Source organism: Pseudoliparis swirei, chromosome 23 (assembly GCF_029220125.1).
Source record: "Pseudoliparis swirei isolate HS2019 ecotype Mariana Trench chromosome 23, NWPU_hadal_v1, whole genome shotgun sequence".
NCBI lineage: Eukaryota > Metazoa > Chordata > Actinopteri > Perciformes > Liparidae > Pseudoliparis > Pseudoliparis swirei.
The window spans coordinates 16191717-16214532 of record NC_079410.1 but is presented as its reverse complement, the minus strand read 5'-3'; the positions used below and the strand labels follow the sequence as shown (position 1 = coordinate 16214532).

At 46.0% G+C, this 22816-nt stretch overlaps 1 protein-coding gene across 1 annotated transcript; it reads left to right on the top strand.

Moving 5' to 3' along the window:
• Positions 1 to 21741, top strand: kcnh4a (potassium voltage-gated channel, subfamily H (eag-related), member 4a). The gene is made up of 16 exons (XM_056406350.1): positions 1 to 76; positions 7001 to 7234; positions 7845 to 7981; positions 8090 to 8212; positions 11175 to 11427; positions 12077 to 12234; positions 13572 to 13779; positions 14107 to 14301; positions 14403 to 14602; positions 17375 to 17624; positions 17708 to 17922; positions 18089 to 18127; positions 19225 to 19589; positions 19673 to 19752; positions 20417 to 20493; positions 20719 to 21741. Exons 1-16 carry the CDS (start codon positions 1 to 3, stop codon positions 21709 to 21711), a joined length of 3603 nt encoding a protein of 1200 aa, XP_056262325.1. The 3' UTR covers positions 21712 to 21741.
• Positions 21742 to 22816: the final 1075 nt, after the last annotated feature.

Here is a 22816-nt window from a genome sequence, read left to right as displayed (position 1 = left end):
ATGCCTGTGATGAAGGGCCTCCTGGCGCCGCAGAACACCTTCTTGGACACCATTGCAAAACACTTTGATGGCACTCGTAAGTATATTTCGTAGAAAAGATCTCACTAATACTTTAGAGCTGTCCCTGCTAAACCTAATGTCAATATGAATTACTTTATGACTTCGAGGGAACTCATGATGATTTTTTTTTAAGTCTGCAGTTTAAATGTAATTTGTGGGACAAACAAAACATTCAGTGCATCTTTGGATTAGCTGTGACGGTTCTTTGGGCGTACTGTATCACCTCTATCCTCCAGACTGTATCACCTCTATCCTCCAGACTGTACCTCTATCCTCCATACTGTATCACCTCTATCCTCCACACTGTATCACCTCTATCCTCCACACTGTATCACCTCTATCCTCCAGACTGTATCACCTCTATCCTCCAGACTGTATCACCTCTATCCTCCACACTGTATCACCTCTATCCTCCAGACTGTACCTCTATCCTCCATACTGTATCACCTCTATCCTCCACACTGTATCACCTCTATCCTCCACACTGTATCACCTCTATCCTCCAGACTGTATCACCTCTATCCTCCAGACTGTATCACCTCTATCCTCCACACTGTATCACCTCTATCCTCCACACTGTATCACCTCTATCCTCCAGACTGTATCACCTCTATCCTCCATACTGTATCACCTCTATCCTCCACTGTATCACCTCTATCCTCCACACTGTATCACCTCTATCCTCCATACTGTATCACCTCTATCCTCCAGATTGTATCACCTCTATCATCCATACTGTATCACCTCTATCCTCCACACTGTATCACCTCTATCCTCCAGACTGTATCACCTCTATCCTCCACACTGTATCACCTCTATCCTCCACACTGTATCACCTCTATCCTCCATACTGTATCACCTCTATCCTCCAGATTGTATCACCTCTATCATCCATACTGTATCACCTCTATCCTCCACACTGTATCACCTCTATCCTCCACACTGTATCACCTCTATCCTCCAGACTGTATCACCTCTATCCTCCACACTGTATCACCTCTATCCTCCAGACTGTATCACCTCTATCCTCCACACTGTATCACCTCTATCCTCCAGACTGTATCACCTCTATCATCCATACTGTATCACCTCTATCCTCCATACTGTATCACCTCTATCCTTCACACTGTATCACCTCTATCCTCCACACTGTATCACCTCTATCCTCCATACTGTATCACCTCTATCCTCCATACTGTATCACCTCTATCCTCCACACTGTATCACCTCTATCCTCCAGACTGTATCACCTCTATCCTCCATACTGTATCACCTCTATCCTCCACACTGTATCACCTCTATCCTTCACACTGTATCACCTCTATCCTCCACACTGTATCACCTCTATCCTCCAGACTGTATCACCTCTATCCTCCACACTGTATCACCTCTATCCTCCAGACTGTATCACCTCTATCATCCATACTGTATCACCTCTATCCTCCATACTGTATCACCTCTATCCTCCACACTGTATCACCTCTATCCTCCACACTGTATCACCTCTATCCTCCACACTGTATCACCTCTATCCTCCACACTGTATCACCTCTATCCTCCACACTGTATCACCTCTATCCTCCACACTGTATCACCTCTATCCTCCACACTGTATCACCTCTATCCTCCACACTGTATCACCTCTATCCTCCATACTGTATCACCTCTATCCTCCACACTGTATCACCTCTATCCTCCAGACTGTATCACCTCTATCATCCATACTGTATCACCTCTATCCTCCATACTGTATCACCTCTATCCTCCACACTGTATCACCTCTATCCTCCACACTGTATCACCTCTATCCTCCATACTGTATCACCTCTATCCTCCACACTGTATCACCTCTATCCTCCAGACTGTATCACCTCTATCATCCATACTGTATCACCTCTATCCTCCATACTGTATCACCTCTATCCTCCACACTGTATCACCTCTATCCTTCACACTGTATCACCTCTATCCTCCACACTGTATCACCTCTATCCTCCATACTGTATCACCTCTATCCTCCACACTGTATCACCTCTATCCTCCACACTGTATCACCTCTATCCTCCAGACTGTATCACCTCTATCATCCATACTGTATCACCTCTATCCTCCATACTGTATCACCTCTATCCTCCACACTGTATCACCTCTATCCTCCACACTGTATCACCTCTATCCTCCAGACTGTATCACCTCTATCCTCCAGACTGTATCACCTCTATCCTCCACACTGTATCACCTCTATCCTCCAGACTGTATCACCTCTATCCTCCACACTGTATCACCTCTATCCTCCACACTGTATCACCTCTATCCTCCAGACTGTATCACCTCTATCCTCCATACTGTATCACCTCTATCCTCCACACTGTATCACCTCTATCCTCCACACTGTATCACCTCTATCCTCCACACTGTATCACCTCTATCCTCCAGACTGTATCACCTCTATCCTCCACACTGTATCACCTCCACACTGTATCACCTCTATCCTCCACACTGTATCACCTCTATCCTCCATACTGTATCACCTCTATCCTCCACACTGTATCACCTCTATCCTCCACACTGTATCACCTCTATCCTCCAGACTGTATCACCTCTATCCTCCACACTGTATCACCTCTATCCTCCACACTGTATCACCTCTATCCTCCAGACTGTATCACCTCTATCCTCCACACTGTATCACCTCTATCCTCCAGACTGTATCACCTCTATCCTCCAGACTGTATCACCTCTATCCTCCACACTGTATCACCTCTATCCTCCATACTGTATCCTCCACACTGTATCACCTCTATCCTCCATACTGTATCACCTCTATCCTCCACACTGTATCACCTCTATCCTCCATACTGTATCACCTCTATCCTCCAGACTGTATCACCTCTATCCTCCAACTCAGCTTTTGGGCTTTTAGGAGTTTAGCCTTCGACATTTGTGTCACCTACTTTAGGATTGGGTCCAGCACTGAAAAACGCTGCTGTCGACAAATGTGTCCAACGATATAGTGAGATCCAATCAGGAGACTGCAAGAGGAGACAGTGAAGTTGGAAATGGAGACGGACAGCGGCATCGAGGATGATGGATTGGAGCTGAAGAGCCACTTGTTGAGCGGCAGCATTAATTCACAAGGACATTTCCTTGAATAAAAAAAACAAAGAGGTGTTAATTAATCTGTCAACAACATTATTAAAGGCTGCAGAGCTGCAGGAGGCTCAACCTGTTTATCACGTTATTTTGTTGTTGTTGTTGTGATTGTTGTGCCATGCGTCGGGTCCACGGCGTCAGTGACGAGGGAAAAGGAAAATAAATCAGGCCCAGATCTGTTTCACTCATCCATTAATCAGGCTTTGGGATTCTGCCTTCATGCAAATTCCATATTTAGAGGAATTGTTCAGAAATTATTACGAAATTACAGCAAATGCTATAACTGGAAACTAAAACATTTAACACTAACGACAATACTTTTCAGAAGGGTTAGGGTTAAAACTTGCTTTTCTTATTTTATTTTGAACATTGTTTTTACAGTTATTGTGTCAAAAAAAACATTATACATCAGTTTTAATACCTCCACAAATGTAAACATTTCAATTGGTTCTGCTCTCGTGTTCCCACTATTTGGAAAAGCCACGCTCCTTGTTTTACAGCGTTTCAGACAACGCTTGTTTATTTTCCTGCTTCGACAGCAAATGATGTTCACCCACCCTTCATTCATTTTGTAGTTCTGTGTGTGTGTGTGTGTGTGTGTGTGTGTGTGTGTGTTCCTGTCCTGCCCTCCCGGTTCTCGTCTGCTTCGTCATCAGCACTTCTCAGCTGCTTCCAGAACACGATGCGCGGTGTGGCACGGCGTGTACGGGGCAGACTGTTCATGTCCTTTACAACATCACAGATTCGGTGTGATGACACTACCTCCGTCACACACTTGATAGTCTTCCAACGCTTCTTCACGTCGTCTCGCCCTTGCTCACAGACACACACACACACACACACACACACATATATTCCCGCACATTAGCGCTGCAGAGATCTTCTCAGTCCTAGCTGCCACGATACCTCTGCATCAGACGGGGGCGGATTGGCTGTGAAAGGGCCAACTGACAAAACATGGCTTCAGAGCGGAGCACCATTAAATCCCTTGAATCTGTCTCGGTTTAAATTAATTACATTTCTGTGTGATGATATCGCTTCGGAAACAAAGGGCCAACTATTTCAACTCGTGTATATCTCAATGCTGGAGAAATGTTACAAATACTCGCAGTGTGACTGTGAATTGAGGCTGAGTTCAGGGGAATGGAGGGGGTGTTCACGTGGCCCTGATAGTTGCAGGGAAATTAATTAAAAATAATTATACCACTGGCCTTGCTCAGACAACCTCTTTCAAAGCAGGATCAAATAAGTAATCCATAGCCATTTAAATGGAAAATTGTGTTTATGTGTCTTAAGAGTACCATACATCTGCATCCTCAATCATTCAGTGATATAACAGTACAATACCAGTCATAGAAAGCCATATATATCTTTTCTTTTTTTTCTCCCTCCTCGTCGTCTCCTTTGCTAAACGCCTGCAGTAGATATTGAAATGACATCTTTCTCGTCCCTATAAGTGCCGTCCTGGATAATTAGCAGTTATAGAAACCCTGTGTGTGTGAGCGACTGCACTTTAAGTGAAAGAAGTGAATGCATTCGATGAATGCCAAGTGGAATTGAAGATGTGGCAATGAAATACAATTAGTTTTTTATGACACGGGTTCACAACAAGCACTGATTTCCTAAACCAGAGAAAAATGTGTGGTTAAGTTTCACAGATTAACTTTTATGTTTGCAGTCAGGCGTTGATGGCGAGACGTAGCTCTGCTCGGGAAGATCGCGGTTGAGGCAGCAATCTATAAATGATAAGGTGATTGAAAGAAATCTGCTCAAAGGGATTTCATTTTATATCAGTTTTATATCTTGGTGAATCCTTGTTGCATAACGACTTTAAGGCAATTATCTGTTGAATATGTTGATGTTTGGGATCCTTCTTTGGCTCCATCTGTTTCAGAGGGCAGAGTCTTGGTGACCCCCTCGATGCAAATTGCAGCATTGCCATATGTTTTATTTTTCTCGACACAGGTTGCTAAGGCAACACGAGAGCGGAAATATCCTAACTTATTTCATTATTTCCCGTGAGTCAAACTGCTTATCACTTGTCTTTTCCTCTGGAACTAACATTTAACACCACCTCAATTATTTCTGTTTAAAAAAAATACTCATAAAGAAGTGGATCAGGTGTTATCGGGGTTTGCCTCAGTATTCTTTTTCAAAGTAGCTGTGGTGGCCTACATGTGTTCAGGGTTGTCTCTGCAGCGATATCATAACTAGAGTTTTTTGCAGCATCGTCGAACAAAGATGTTTGAATTTGAATCAACTTGCATTCAGAGAGCAACTGAACAAATAAAGGAAAGAAGACAAGACTCAGTGGACTCGCTCCATCTGTCTAAACACTAAAGGGATATTCAGGGTTATATGCGGACGAGTGGAAGCAGACATGCATTAGTCATATGACATATAATCCATTCCTACCAATCATTCTGTAGTTTATAAAGAGTGGATTCAAATTTTTTTGCGGATGATAGCTTGTCAAGGAGGAGATTTTTCATACAACGTTCCCCAAAAAGCTATCTTTGGTCTGGTGTCCGTGTGTGTGAACGTTCATGGTTCTTACACTACATTAATAATGGCTTCGTGCTTGACCTACTGAATTCTGAGTTCCACCCGTCGCAGCCCTCCTCATAGACTAATGTGAAGAAACTCTCTGGTATGGAAGTATTTCACGTTTTATTCGACATAGAGCATTTTGCTTTCTAAATTCAGTGATGTGTTGAGTAGCAGCTTCGTTATCGTGCTCTTCAGCTCCGCCACCTTCCCCCTCTGCCCTGAGATGACTCTTCAATGTTCCAGCACTTAGCACAAATAAGGCTTTCATTTTCAAGTGTCTCTCTGAACCATGGATTGCAGAGTCTGAATTGACTAAGCCTGCCTTCTCAAACACTATTTCTCGGGCATAAAAGAATCTCTTGGACACAGAAGTAGTATCTCTCTTGTTATTGTTATGTAATATATAACGTTAATATATGCTTCCCAGCAGAGTTAGACCGAAAGCATTTTCTCATGTTCAATTTGGGCTTTCGAGAGGTGTTGATTCAACTTCATGGCCAATTTGGAGGATGTCATTTTCTGGTGCATTATTACTTCATATTCAGCCCACACACATCGATGTAAATGGACAAAATGATTAAAACCACCAATACACATCAACAGCACCACAAACTCACTAAAACAGGGTGGGAGTGAATCTCTTTCCCTGAATAAACAAGACCGCGTTGATCTCACCGGGATGCTGCCACGGCGTCTTCATTTGGAGTTTTTCGGGTCACGTCCAACAGGTCAGAGACCCGGAGAACGCCCAGAGCCGGCTGCAGAAATGAGCTAATATAAAGGTTGAGGGACATCTGGCGACAATGCCTCAAATAAGCATTAGAAAATGGATGGATGGATATTTTAAAGGGTGTGTGTGCGTGTCTATGTGTTCATGAAATCCATTACACCACCAGTGGCTGGATGAAAACATGCTCTGCATGCTAATTAAGGGGCCAAATTCTCACCGAGGCACTCATCCCCCATGGATCCAGCTGGAGCCCTGCATATAGAGACTGAATACACACCACTAGCTTACTTCAAAGCTCTCTCTGATAAACACTGGACTATACCAGGGCACTCAGCCGAAGGCAGACTGGATGACTCAGAAATAGAAAAGGGAAAAAAAAGTATTTGTTTGCAACAACAAACAACACAAATCTGGAGAGCAGTCAGGAGAGGAAGTTATGAGCGAGACGAGAACCTGGTCAACATGTCTGAATGTTACTTTCCCTCCAACCTGTGTCTCCTTTTGCAGATAGTAACTTCCTTCTGGGGAATGCTCAGGGTCGCCATGGCTACCCCATTGTGTACTGCTCCGATGGGTTTTGTGAGCTGACCGGCTTCGCGCGGACTGAAGTGATGCAGAAAACTTGCACCTGCAGCTTCCTCCACGGACCGGAGACCAACGAGAGTGTCATCCAGCAGCTCGACAAGGCCCTGGAGGGCCAGCAGGAGTACCAGGGAGAAGTCGGCTTCTACCGGAAAAATAGTGAGGATCGTTATGCAGATGTTGAGTTGGCCGACACACTGTTAGAGGAGCCCGGTCCATCACTTCTACTGAGGCGTTAGTCTCCTTACAGATCTTTTTCACGCGCTCTTGTCTCAACAGCTGTTTTTGTTGTTTTCCCCTTTAATCGCTGACATGACCCTCTATGAATATATGTTTATTCATTTGCATCCGGGTTAAACAAGCAGCAAACTCCACCGCGAAAGCGGTCAAAACCCTTTCCCTTTCCGGGGTCCAACACCTGCCGTCACTAATTATTCACCTGATTGATAAAGGTGTGCTTAGGACCCCAGAACAGCGCCACCAAGGTGTATATAGAGAGGACACACATGTATTTATCACATTTTTCTCTTACGCACACGTTTTAATATTGTTTTTACACCTGAACTCAAATGTATGTGTACATTGAGAATGTGTGATAACGTTCTGAATGCAACGCATTGCCTTTTAAAGAAAGGTCAGCTGAGGTGAGGTGAGCTACAAGTTAAAAAAAACATTGTTATTACATTGTTACGGTAAATTTATTATTTTAGAGCGGTCTCGCCGTATGGTTGGGTAATCTCAGTGCGATAACCTTTTTTAATATCCTCAGGAAATCAATTTTGGTGCCTCCTGGATATCGTGCCAATTAAAAATGAGAAAGGTGAGGTGGTGCTGTTCCTCTTGTCCTTCAAAGACGTGAGCGAATCATACGGGAAAAGCCCGCTCGCCAGCCAAGCAGATGGTGAGGCCCAATTATTCATTTCATCTTCAAAATGTCATGATGTCACCTTCATTGATACGGTTTAAAGGCATCGGCATTCATTCTGTGAGTGTCTGGATTCTGTGCGTCAAGAGGCCGCTCACCAAAGCAGGAAAACCAATCGCTCCCACTTTCCCCGAGCTCGAGAGAGGGGGAGGACCATCCTGCACCACCTGACCAACGTGTTCACCAAGAGGGGCAAGAGGAAACTGACCGATGTGAGTGGATCATAACACACACACACACACACACACACACCCCAGTGGTGCTCAAGCAATGGCCCTTTTACCCTGGAGGAGAAAAGTGCCCTTTCTGCTGGAGCCACATTTTTTCTTCATGAATAAGTATTTAAGAATAAAAATACTCTCTGTCATCAATTCCCCCCCAAATGTGTTTTGATATCTGACGGGGCATTTATTTGAGTTCTTGTGAGAATTTCGCCCAGACATGCTTGGCGGCACTCACAAGCCCCTCCCTCCTCCTCCTCTCATGTTTAATATATGGCATTTTTCGCTCCTCCATCCATCCATCCATTCTCATCCGCTTATTCCGGGGTCGGGTCGCGGGGGCAGCAGACCCAGCAGGTTGACCCAGACTTTCCAGCTCATTCTGGGGGATCCCGAGGCGTTCCCAGGCCAGCCGGGAGATATAATCTCTCCAGCGTGTCCTGGGTCTTCCCCGGGGTCTCCTCCCAGTAGGACGTGCCTGGAAAACCTCTAACGGGAGGTGTCCAGGAGGCATCCGAATCAGATGCCCGAACCACCTCAGCTGACTCCTTTCGATGCGAAGGAGTAGCGGCTCGACTCCAAGCTCCCTCCTGATGTCCGAGCTCCTTACCCTATCTCTAAGGCTGAGCCCGGCCACCCTACGGAGGAAACTCATTTCGGCCGCTTGTATTCGCGACCTCGTTCTTTCGGTCACTCCCAAAGTTCGTGACCATAGGTGAGGATTGGAACGTAGACCGACCAGTAAATTGAAAGCTTCGCCTTTCGGCTCAGCTCTCTCTTCACCAAGACGGACCGGTACAGCGCCTGTTTTACTGCTGCAGCTGCACCGATCCGCCTGTCGATCTCCCGCTCCATCTTACCCTCACTCGTGAACAAGACCCCGAGATACTTGAACTCCTTCGCTTGGGGCAGGCACTCTGTCCCCACCTGGAGGGAGCAATCCACCGGTTTCCGACAGAGCACCATGGCCTCAGATTTGGCGGTGCTGACTCTCATCCCTGCCACTTCACACTCGGCAGCAAAACGCCCCAGTGAGTGCCGGAGGTCATGGTCTGAGGATGCTAACAGGACCACATCATCTGCAAACAGAAGAGAGGCGATCCCAAGACCCCCAAACCTGACCTGCTCCACCCCCAGGCTGCGCCTAGATATCCTGTCCATGAAAATCACAAACAGGACCGGTGATGAAGGGCAGCCCTGGCGGAGACCAACACCCACCGGGAACGTGTCTGACTTACTGCCGAGGATGCGAACACAGTTCCTACTGCAGGCGTACAGAGACCGGATAGCCCGTAGCAACAGGTCCGGAACCCCATACCCCCGCAGCACCCCCCACAACAACTCCCCAGGGACCCGGTCGAAAGCCTTCTCCAAGTCCACAAAACACATGAAGACTGGTTGGGCAAACTCCCAGGACCCCTCGAGGACCCTTGCGAGGGTGAAGAGCTGGTCCACAGTTCCACGACCGGGACGGAATCCGCACTGCTGGTCTTGAATCCGAGGTTCGACCAGCGGTCGGAGCCTCCTTTCCAGTACCCTGGCATAAACTTTCCCAGGGAGGCTGAGAAGTGTGATTCCACAATAGTTCAAGCATACTCTCCGGTCCCCCTTTTTGAAAATGGGAACCACCACCCCGGTCTGCCAGTCCAAGGGTACTGTTCCTGACCCCCATGCGACATTGAAGAGGCGTGTCAGCCAAGACATTCCAACAATGTCCAGCGCCTTCAGCCTCTCAGGTGGATCTCATCCACACCCGGCGCCTTGCCACCAAGGAGCTTTTTAACAACCTTAGCGGCCTCTGCCAGGGATATTGGTGCGACCCCCCCCAAGTCTACAGGCACTGCCCCCTCTAGAGGGGACATGTTGGCCGGATTTAGGAGTTCCTCAAAGTGTTCTTTCCACCGTCCGACGATGTCCCCCATCCGGGTCAGCAGCTCCCCCCCCACGCTGAGAACAGCCTGGGGTAGACCCTGCTTTCCCTTCCTGAGCCGTCGGACGGTTTGCCAGAACCTCTTTGAGGCCGACCGAAAGTCCTTCTCCATGGCCTCCCCGAACTCCTCCCATGCCCGAGTTTTTGCTTCCGCGACCACCGCAGCTGCAGCCCTTCTGGCCTGCCGGTACCTGTCAGCTACTCCAGGATACCCCTGGGCCAGCCAGGCCCGGTAGGCCTCCTTCTTCAGCTTGACGGCTTCCCTGACCCCCGGTGTCCACCACCGGGTTCTTGGGTTGCCGCCGCGACAGGCACCGATGACCTTCCGACCACAGCTCCTGTCGGCCGCTTCCACAATAGAGTCTTTGAACATGGTCCACTCGGATTGCATGTCCCCAACCTCCCTCGGGATGTGTGAGAAGTTCATCCGGAGGTGGGAGTTGTAAATTAAAAATAAATTGTAATTGAAAACATGTCATTTTGTCTTCTCACGACACAATGTGTTTCAGGTGTTGCGTAGCAACCAATTACTTGCTAACTTCAAGTTACAGTGATCAATAGATAAATGATTTTGGCGATGGGTGCCCTTTATTGGGGTTTGAGCACCTGCCCCCCAACATGTCTGTGAACGTGCCTGTCATTATGAGTCTCAATATTTATGACACGCATTCATGATGTTTGGCTCTTTTCCTAAAAATAAAAGCCACACAGCAAGCCTATGGAAATAAATAGTTTACTGAAGTCTAAACGTCAAAATGTGACGGAGACGATGAAGGAGATGGATGATGAAGAGCAGGAGGGTTTCATGCTGAGCTCATTACTGCCAGCGCTTCCTGAAGACGATGCTCATCATCATTTGTATCTTTTTCATTGATCCAAAGACGTCATTGCACACCAGGGTTGAAGGTGGATGCAAACACAGGGCGAGATTTGTTTGTCTCTCTCCAACTGTGTCGACTCAGCGCCGGGCGGGGAAAAAAATCGGAGTTCAGTTTCCTGTGAGGATTTGTTGTTGTCTTTCAGAGTGTGTTTCAGAAGCCGTCTCCGCCCGAGTACAAGGTGGCGGCCGTGAAGAAGTCCCGCTTCATCCTGCTCCACTACAGCATCTCCAAGGCCTTGTGGGATTGGCTGATTCTGCTGGCGACCTTCTACGTCGCGGTCGCCGTGCCTTACGACATCTGCTTCGTCAGCCACGAGCAGGGCGGCGACTATCCGTCGCGCGTCGCCCGCAGCACCCTGGGCAGTGACATCGTGGTGGAGATGCTCTTCATACTTGGTGTGATGCACTTATTTCATTCAAACATTCTTGTTCTCATATATTATTCAGTCACGTCGGTCAACTCGTTCTCCAGAAGTCTATATTTAGTCTACGACAGGCAGCTTGTACCAGCTGACCTTTCTGTTGACCTCTCAGAGTCCCGAGGAGACGAAAATGTTCACTTTGAATTAAGAAGTATATTTATTTCTCAGTGCGGCTGCAGCGGTTTGTTTCCCTGGCGATGGCGAACACGTACGACTCCAGCGCCTACCTTTTTCGTCGCCCACTCAAGGTGTCTCTGTTGCCCCCGGTTACGATTCAAAATTAGATTTCTCTCACTTCGTTCCACTTTTCCTGCAAACGAAGTGCGATATCTGTCATGATACTCTGTGACTCTGTGAGTTTGTCCGGGGACAACACTTAGCTCACCTGGTCTCCCACGTTGTCGTTTTGTCTTTACTTTTGGTGAAAGTAAATAACTTCTTCATGTATCATTCTGAAGTATTTATTATTAATGAATCAACTTGTATTATTGCGTATTTACCTTAGTGAACTCCCAAACTGCCAATCTGACACCTAAACATATAATACAATCACGAATGAATGTTTTTTAAAATGTTTTAATTCTGTTTTCTGAAGCATTTCCTTTGCTTCTCTCCTTTACCAGATATCATCTTGAATTTCCGTACCACATACGTGAGTCAGTCGGGTCAGGTGGTGTACGACGCCCGCTCCATCTACCTCCACTACTGCACCACTTGGTTCTTTGTGGATCTGATCGCAGCGCTGCCCTTTGATCTCCTCTATGCCTTCAACATCACAGTGGTGAGATGGCGTCACGTAGCTCCGAGTACAGCGCGGCCCAAGGTTTGATACGTTCCCGTGTCTTTGAGCGCTCCAACTTCAGGACAACGGGCACCAATGTCTTCGTGGTGTTGTTCCCGCAGAGCACTGGACTGGAGATGATCATCCCCCGACATTCAACCACTTCACTGAGCATTGTCGTTTGTCTGCTCGCCTCCGTTTCATCCGGCAGATACACACTAGTACTCCTCACGCATTAGTCTTACTCTGCTGCAGGCCGCAGCTGACTCACAAAGACTTCTCTCTATCAGACTTTCAACTTATCACTTATGACACTGAATTTGACCAAGTTTAACTTTTGATCTTCTTGTTGTATTTTTATCTTCTATTATATTTGGTTTGAATAATTTTTTTAATCCTATTCATGTGTGTCTTTTTATGTTGCCCTTGTGTGTCTTTCTTATCTTTTCTAATGTAACTTGCCTTGCCTCTAACTACAGCCTGGTTTATGTGGATATTGGCTCTGCGTCACAACTTTCCTGCTCATTGTAACATTACTTTCAGAGCAAGTGCTTGACAAAAGGGACTACTGGATGAAGTGACTAGAGGATGGGTCAAAGGTTATACTTGCAAATATATCTAATAGAACAAGGGAGGACGAAAGCGATGCGTAGAATTAGATATCAATGGCAAAAATTGCCACCTTTTAAGTAGAGGTCTTATCAGTGCTGATGGTAAATGTAGTCAATTTAAGAAATAAAGAATCCCCTGTGTGTTGTATTGACCTGCTGGGCCTATGAAACAGGACGCATTGTGTTCTTTCATGAATAGTGAAAAACACATTGCTCGTTTTTCTCAGTTCTCGTCAGTGACGAATCTTCCCGCGCTGACATTGCATCTGCAACCTCCCTGTCCTTTGCACACATATATTTAAGGAATGCCGTTTTTGCTGTTGGAAACGTAATATAGTTCTTAATACAAGCGTAAAGAACAAGGACGCTTTCTCTCCTGGGACTTCTGGTTGCAAAATTCCAAGATTTTAAAGGCTAAAATGCCAAAAATATGGCGCTTTAAAATTGTCGTCCCCAAACCAAAAGATGACGCCGTGGTGGCTCCGCACACGTTGTGTGTAGAGTCTATGCTTCCAGAGTTGTGTAGTTCTTCATCGCCTTCAACGACGTCACTGTCGTGTTTCTGGATGCAGAAAGAACAAAAACAGCTTTTGCAACTCCGCCCCAGAGGCAAAAGCTGCAGGCATTCTTCCAACTTTAACCTAGACTCTGATTTATAAAAGTGAAACAACAAGTGAAAGTGATCCAAAATGATCCAGCTTGCATTTTTTTGCTCCCTTCCCTCAGACCTCGCTGATGCACTTGTTGAAGACCGTTCGTCTGCTGCGTCTGCTGCGCCTGTTGCAGAAGCTGGACCGCTACTCCCAGTACAGCGCTGTGGTCCTGACCCTGCTCATGTCTGTGTTCGCTCTGCTGGCTCACTGGATGGCTTGTGTCTGGTACGTCATCGGACGCAAGGAGATAGAAAGCAGTGACCTGGTTACCTGGGACATAGGTGAGCACATTGTGTGTGTTCGACAGCTCCACTAAATCAAGAGTATCGTGTTCGTCCTTGCTCATTAAGCTTCGCTGAGAACAAAGGGCCAGGACTGCACGTCTCGAGTCATGCTTGAATGCCCGACCGCCTCAGCATCATTTCAACCTCTTGTCTCCTCTCAGCACAGAGGAAGTTCAGGTCACGGACTAATTCCATGATATCACCAGTAATACGTTATATCATTTTATTATATCACCCATTGCACCACCTACGAAGTAGAAAGGGTCCTCCACTGAAGCAGACCACATTAATCTTACACAACCATCATCCGCCCTCTTCCACCAGGATGGCTTCATGAGTTGGGAAAGCGTCTGGAGACCCCGTACATCAACCGCACCATGGGTGGCCCCTCCATCCCGAGCGCCTACATCGCCTCTCTCTACTTCACCCTCAGTAGCCTCACCAGCGTCGGTTTTGGCAACGTGTGCGCCAATACAGATGCCGAGAAGATCTTCTCCATCTGCATCATGCTCATTGGCGGTGAGTTTTTCTTGTGACCACAGAAAATAACCCCGGAAGTATGAATACACGGCTGCGAGAACATCACAATGTTGCACACCCCTCCCCTCTCCCGCCTCCAGCCCTGATGCACGCCGTGGTCTTCGGCAACGTGACGGCCATCATCCAGCGCATGTACTCGCGGCGCTCTCTCTACCACACCCGGATGAAGGATCTGAAGGACTTCATCCGTGTGCATCGGCTGCCTCAGCTGCTGAAGCAGAGGATGTTGGAGTACTTTCAGGCCACCTGGTCCGTTAACAATGGCATCAACGCCAATGAGGTGGGTGAGGAATCACACGTCAGCAACCATTTGCTTGTGATATCTTCAAACAGTTTAGCCCTTAGTAAGATGTGTTTCTGTTAAAGTTACTGTGAAAAAATGTGACGACAAAGTCTCATACTCCTAATGCTATAGTCAGGGATGGATTAACCAACGGGCCTACCAGGCCCAGGCCCAGGGGCCCATGAGCTCAGGGGGCCCCTGGGCCTGAGCCTCCGCGCGTGACGTCACTGTGATTAACATTGTATTGATATGAATATGATGATATGACACGATGCGCCGTATGCCGGTATATGCTAGGCTTAAGTCATTCATGTCAGTAACAAGGCCCCAATAGTCCTACTGAGGGATGGATTACCGAACGAGCCTACCGGCACCAGGGGCCCATGAGCTCAGGGGGCCCCTAATTCAGAGCCTCTGCGTGAAGTAGCTGTTATTAACTTTGTATTGATATGATATGACACGATGCGCCATAGCCGGTATATGCTAGGCTTAAGTCATTCATGTCATGGTCATATAATTCGCGTTATGTTGTCTGCTCAGCTCCGGTATCGTTGTTCCATACGGACTGTTTTTTCGGGTGTGGGGGGGGGGGCCCTTGACACGTCCAGGCCCAGGGGCCCGTGGTTTCTTAATCCGTCCATGGCTATAGTGCATCTATATGATCGACATAAGGAAACAAGACCATCAGGAGGGGATAAAGGATACAGTTCTAGAAAGTCATTCTTAATGCTTGTCTTCGGTGCCACCGGGTTGCATTCGGGTGAAAGCGGTCGACATCAAGCAGGTTCAACAGATATTCCCTCCCACAGACCGACTCCGATCCGTCTTCCTTGTCGCTACCTCCACTACCGCTTCTGTCCACAGGGGCAGCCAAAATCAACACAAAACAAGGGCTCCTTGTGGTAGCTTCAATCAGAATCAGAATCAGAACCTTTTATTGGCATTTATGTTTTCACATACAAGGAATTTGGCATGGCGGGTGACAATAACAGATAGACAATAACATGAACAACAATCAACAGCAGTGCGATAATTAAGAATATAAATATAAGATAAAGTGCACAGAGAGGCAGGTTTCAGAACTTTAACCAGTGTAGGTCAGTTTGAAGTGACACGTATATTTAAAATGAAGCGTTACGTGTATTTAAGTGTATTTAAGTGAATTGAGTGGTGTGCAGGGGAGTGACCGGAAGGAAATTGTCCTGGGGATGACAGAGTCAGTCAGTGGGGGACCCGGGCTGTGTTCATGAGCCCGACTTTAAAGTGCGTAAACTTTAACATTATGTGAGCTGTTGAATCTTTGGGCTGCAGAAATATCTTTTCCTTGAAGAAGGTGCTCGATTTCAGATTCAGAAACGTCATCCTTAAAATGTGGGTCATCCTTATGTCCTCTGCTGTCTCATTGCATTTCCTTTAGTAGACGACACTTGCCAATAGAAATAGCACTTCAGTAATGATGCCAGAACCGATCGAGGAGAAGTTCCCTGTAATTATAGGAGTCGTGGGTGGAATAAAGAGAATACTCATTAACACCCTCCCAGACACCATCTGTACGTGATTAATTCACTGTTGAAGGTAGCAGACAGAGCCGCTGAATTCTGAGAGCACGCCGGCTTTAACACTGCGTGTCTGATTCTACTGAGCAGCTCGGCTCGTCGTGTGTGTATCAACCGACCACAATCGGAGCCTTTTTTTATTTTTATTTTTTTTGCCCGATCATTTAGCAGAAGTATGCACATCTTCAATGATGCAGTTTCACGTACCTCAAGGTGTCATTTCAGAATGTCCCCTTTTGAGCTGCACCGAGAGATTTTTAACCACAGGGCCAAAGAGAGACTCCTGAAATAGAGCAACATGAGTATCCCACTGTAGTCACATGCTTTTTACAGTAACTCCGGTTTGGCCCTTACAATATATGACGATAATATATGTGTGTTCAGCTTGCAGAGAACAACCTCAGCTGACCTTGAGATTCAATCCTACAGTTGAAGTGAGGACTGAGTGACTTGAAAGTGGCTAAAGTCTGCATACAGCTGCAGAGCTGGGTGTTCGTTCATGCACCCTCTCTACAACAGAGAACTTCCATTCATGTTTTCCGTTGTTTCCGACTTAAACTACATATTTTACAATTTACAGGCAACTAAAAAGATCGTATAATAGGCTATAAGTGCTGTCTGGCTGAATACTTGAACAGATCCAGTAATACTGAGGAGCCTAGCTGCTGCTGTCATTAAAGTCCCAAGAGCCCCAGTTGTACTACTTTTTCAAGGCCCTCCTCCACTGTCATTACTCAGCTATTGCCCCCTCCAACCAACACAAAGTCAAACCTTTTTTGTTCCTCTCCCTGTAACTCCCACACCCCTCGTGGGCCCTGTGCCGTCGCCGTGCCCCGGCGGTGGCCGTTAACTTGCTGACGCGGTGCTTTCGCTATAGCGGCCAGCGCAGACAAGAAGTTAGTGTTTGAGTCAGCTAGTGACACATTCAATGAAGTCATTTGATTCAGTGTTAAAATAAATGTTTCCCCAATTGAGCTACTACACTCTTGCATTGTTTAAAAACACAACCAATTAAAACTAGATGAATAGATCCTACACAGTTTGTTGCTTTTCCGAGTTTTTGAAGTGCTGCTTTTCATTCTTTTCATGGATGTTTGTGGTAGTTTTGACTAAAAGCCTGCATTGTAGGGAAGCACACGGATAAATAGAGAAACGGTGACAGCATTTTGTAAGTCCTGAAGAAATGTAGAAGCGTTCCTGTCTTATTTCTTAGCTGCTGCATGACTTCCCAGATGAGCTGCGAGCGGACATCGCCATGCACCTGAACAAAGACATCCTGCAGCTGCCTGTGTTCGAGCACGCCAGCAGAGGGTGTCTGCGCTCCCTCTCCCTGAACATCAAGACCTCTTTCTGTGCACCCGGGGAATACCTCATACGCCACGGAGATGCTCTCCAAGCCAACTACTTTGTCTGCTCTGGCTCCCTGGAGGTTCTGAAAGATGGCGTGGTCCTGGCCATCCTGGGTCAGTGTGCACTGAGTGTCAAACATGTCCTCTCTCACTCCTTCTGCACCTTTTAGATCGTTTCTATTGACAATCCCTGACAGGCAAAGGTGACCTTATTGGGGCTGATCTCCCGGAGCATGACCGGGTGATCAAGACCAATGCAGATGTGAAGGCGCTGACCTACTGCGACTTGCAGTACATCAGCATTCGGGCTTTGAGGGAGGTCCTCGGGCTGTACCCGGAGTACGGCAGCCGCTTCAGCTCGGACATCCATCACAACCTCACCTACAACCTGAGGGAGGGCAGCGAATTTGACGTAAGGCTTTTGCCATCACATTTAAAGAGTAGAGAACATGGCAGAGACAGACAGAAACTCCAGTGTACCAGTGTTTCATTTCTCATTAACAACAACATACATACTTTGACACCAAATAAAGGATGTGTGTGTAATAGCTTGTTAATTTTGACTTGAATATCTCCAGGGAGTAACGAGGTTTCCATGGTCTTCCAGGCTGCCTCAGGTATGTGTGCCTCACTGAGGTAATTGCTCCAGCCTTTATCTGCTTCATACATCTGGCAATCAGTTACATATACATACACACAATCTGTGTTTACATCATGCGGCATTAATGGGCTTTACTGGAAACTTTGAATTGTTGTGGTTAAAATGGCACATTAACTGCCTTCATGTACACTACCGTTCAAAAGTTTGAGATCATCCAGACAATTTTGTGTCTTCCATGAATACTCACTTATATTTATCAAATTAATTGAAAATTGAATAGAAAATATAGTCAAGACATTGACAAGGTTAGAAATAATGATTAATATTTGAAGTATTAATTTTGTTCTTCAAACTTCAAGCTCAAAGGAAGGCCAGTTGCATAGTTTATATCACCAGCATAACTGTTTTCAGCTGTGCTAACATAATTGCACAAGGGTTTTCTAATCAGACATTAGTCTTCTAAGGCGATTAGCAAACACAATGTACCATTAGAACACTGGAGTGATAGTTGATGGAAATGGGCCTCTATACACCGATGGAGATATTTCATTAGAAACCAGACGTTTCCACCTAGAATAGTCATTTACCACATTAACAATGTATAGTGTGTATTTTTGATTAATGTTATCTTTATTGAAAAAACAGTGCTTTTCTTTGAAAAATAAAGACATTTCTAAGTGACCCCAAACTTTTGAACGGTAGTGTATATACATAGCTGAGATAAAGATGGATGCAGTTCAGTATAGTGATGGAAACAAATTATATGTATGGACTACATGGATCAGACCAATTAGGTAATCAAGGGGTAAACTTTAAGCTTAAATTAAGTGTACAACTGAAGGATTCTACAAGATGAGCCTAAAATAAGCTGTGATGATACTTTAAACATAAATAAGACAACACTTTTAAATGAACAAGCGGCAAAGAAGGCGTTGCTAAATTTTGGGGATTTCTTGCGTCACCTGGGAGGTGACACTATTGTATATTTAATCCCTACATGTACACTGACATGATGGGTGTGTTGTTAAAGCGAACCATATATAAGATTGCAGCTTCAGTTCATGACCGCAGGTAAGGAGAACACATCTAACCTTCCCTCCGTCGTCTCCTCAGGGCCGAGCTTCCACGGGTCATAAACTACCTTATATTGTGGAGGCGGATGAAGAGGCCGAACGTGGAGAAGACGCGAGACACTCTCAGCAGAGGAGAGTGCCTCTGTTACAAGGAATAGGAAACCCCGTTCCTCAGCCCTGCCTCAGAACCCTGTTAGGAGAGGAGCTGCGCCACATCAACGCGCTCCACATCTGCCGGGCACCTGTTCAGGGCGGTCAAGGCCACCCTCCTCAGCCATTAGCCAATCAGGAGCTCTCACCTTCTCCTGTGCCCGGTCGCACCAGTGACCCGGACTTCAGCCATCGGCCTGCCAATCTTCTCATGCCATCCATGTCTTGTGTTAGTCCATTGGACCTGAGCCCCAGGTAATCCAGTTCCCCCCCGCATGACTCAGTCTTCAGTTTGCATCCGTTAACAACGACGTAACACTGATGTGTGTCTCCGCTAGGGTCGTGGATGGCATTGAGGACGATGGTCACACTTTTCAATTTAATGTAGAGCAGAGCGAGACAAAGTCTAATGTAACAGGTAAAGACTCTCGGGCTGCACAGTGTATGAAACATGACATATGTGGGATTGGGGCAGCACAAATATTGTCACGCTCATGCGCAGCGAAAAAGGCAGGGCTCAACGTGAATAACAAAAGGCGCTCTTTAATGAGGCAAACAATAAAAATAAAAATAAATAATCCAAAAAGGGGTAGGCAGGCAGGGTCGAATCAGGCAAAATCAGGAGTATACACGAAAGACAGGACGACGGAAAAAAGACAACAATCCAGCAACAAACAAGGGAAAGAGTGGCACAATATATAGGGGGGAAAACAGGTGTACGACATGGAAACAGGTGTACGACATGAGACAGTAACGAGACGAGTGGCTGAGGGCAGGTGCAGGGAATTAAACAATCAAGGAGACAGGAGACAAAGAAGACACAGTAGACACCGAGTAGACACCGAGTAAACACAGAACAGGACCTTACAAATATGAATTAAAAACACTTCAGAAAATAATTCTTAACTTTATATTTTCTATGATCGAATACATATCAAGACAAATCCGATTGTAACACTTTGTGGCTCATTTTATTGGTTTATATTCAAGCAGCAACTATAATCATATTTATGTGGCATATATGATGTAGTGCGTATAGAGGGTTATCTCAGATCAGCTCTTTTCTTTTCATCCCTTTTCAGACCGGTTCCATGTGAATGCGAAACTGCTTCTGGAGACGGAGGAAGTGAGCCAGAACATCAGCAAACTGAACAAAGAGGCATGTCATATTAGACCCAACGCAATAATACGAAAAAGGGAAATTCAAATGATTTCAATCTATTCAGATTTGGTTTACAAAATAATGTTAGATATACTGTACAATGTTTTACTTCTATAAAACAATTTACTCACTGATTTTTTTCTCTTTTATTTGGGAGTTACATAATATGCTTAATAGACAGATATGCCCAACAGACAACTTTTATTTTTTTTTCCCTCTCAGGTGAGCAACTTGAACCAAGAACTATCCAACCTGGCCAAGGAGCTCCACGACATAATGCATTTCCTACAATCTCACATGGCCATGCTCCACACCCCTCCCGTCCCCTCATACTCCTATGGCATACCGATGGTTCCCAGTCCTAGTGTGTCTACGTCCAGCAACTGGCAGCCCCATGTCCCTTCCAATATTGCCGCGGGGCTGCACCTCCATCATGAAGCAATTAGCCATCCTGCCAGAAACGTGTGGGGCTGCAGTGGGATGTCCACCCAGGGCAGAAGTCCCACCTCGCTCCACCCTTCGAGCCCTGCGTCGTCCTGTTTACACCTGTGCTGCTCTGAGCGAGAAGGGGCCGCGACACATAGGTTACAGAGCCAGCGTGGCCCCTTTCAAGCATCGAGAACAACTCCAAACTCCCCTTACATGACTCACCCCCATGTCCAGGGAGGTGCATCCCTCCTGGGCCTCAGTTCTACCTTCAGCAGCTCCCAAGGGATTTGTCAAGCCCCACATGTGCCGTACAACACCTCTATTCCCACAATGAGCGACTCTCACCCCGAATGTCCCCCAGTCAACTCTGGCTGCTCTCATCCGTCTCTGAGTGTTCAAATCAACTCTGATCCCACACATAATCACACCACCTCCCAGACACCCATCCATTCCTCCATCACCTTCTCTGGCCAGCCGCAGTATCACACTGCATTCAGCCCCATCACTCCTTCAGCAGTCCACACGTCAACATGCATGGGGCACAACCAGAGCCAGCAGGGCTCTAGCAGTGCCTCAAGGCAAAATGACCTCGTAGGATCCAGCCCTGTCCACACACAGGACCGTGCATGTTCACTGCTGAGCCAGGTGACAGGTAGAGACTCCAGAGCTTCACTGGATCAAGAGAGGACAGACAGTTTTGAATCAGAGGCTACGAGCAGCAGTGCTCCAACTGCAGAAGCTCAATCACCTCGCTCGGATGTGGAGGGAATGCAAAGCCCACACTGAAGACGTCAGTTGTTGTAAAATGATAAGGGATAATGCACAGCGGGCCGGTCATTATTGTGAAATAAACCACGACAGGCTTAGCAGGTTAGGCGAATCACCTGCTCACTGTATATTAACCCGCTCATTATTACAGGAATACATAATTTGACAAAACATATTGATTTAAAACTGATTTCATCCATAGCAACATTATGTTATTCATAGCAGCGGTCTCCTACAAAGAAATACCAGATAATATAGTTACGTAACTTGCCAATCAGAATCAAGTGGCTAATCAACAAAGCTGTGTAGTAATGTATGATAATAATGACCTAATTGTACCTTCACCGTCTGTTAAGTCCCTATCTATCGCTGAAGGAAGTAACACATTTGGTGATGAGGCCTATGCCCACTAATGGAAAAATGGCATTTGTTATATATTTGCAAAAAACGATGCGTCCGTGGCGACATTACAAAAACTCTATTGCAGTTTTTCTCCACACCAACACAAAAATGCACAACATCTTGAAAACATTTAGCTTTTTTATTAGCAAAGACTCCAGACTCAAAACACAATTTCATAATTTTCACTCAAATAGAAAATCCAAACCCCAAAAACTGAAATCTGCAACTTTACGACTTCCATTGAGTAACGATCCCTGTCCAAATGCGGAAAACAACATGAAACTGTACTGCCACAACAGAATAAAGCATTCTGTAACTTATGTTGTATTCCTGTTTATTATGACACGATGTGCACCACTCTCTTTCTCTCTTTAACATTCAACACATGATTATTTAGATATTTATAAAAGCAAGTTATTATGCTCACCGAAAAGCAATAGCACAAGGGAGATCACAGCAAGTACCGATTCAGTGTATCTTGTTATGTGCAGCTGTACGGGTGCGCAGCGCCGCTTAGTGGTGACAGGTGGTTACTACAAAAGGCAGACGTTTCCTCCCGCACAGCATTATGATCCTCATTTTCTTTAAAAAGAGAGTACAACTGTACAGTTGATGGATATTTTGCATTGTATATTTTTACATTTAGGAATATTTTTGATTCCATGTTTTCTACGTTATATTTCAGCCAACTAATTTCCCCTTGGGATTAATAAAAGTGTAT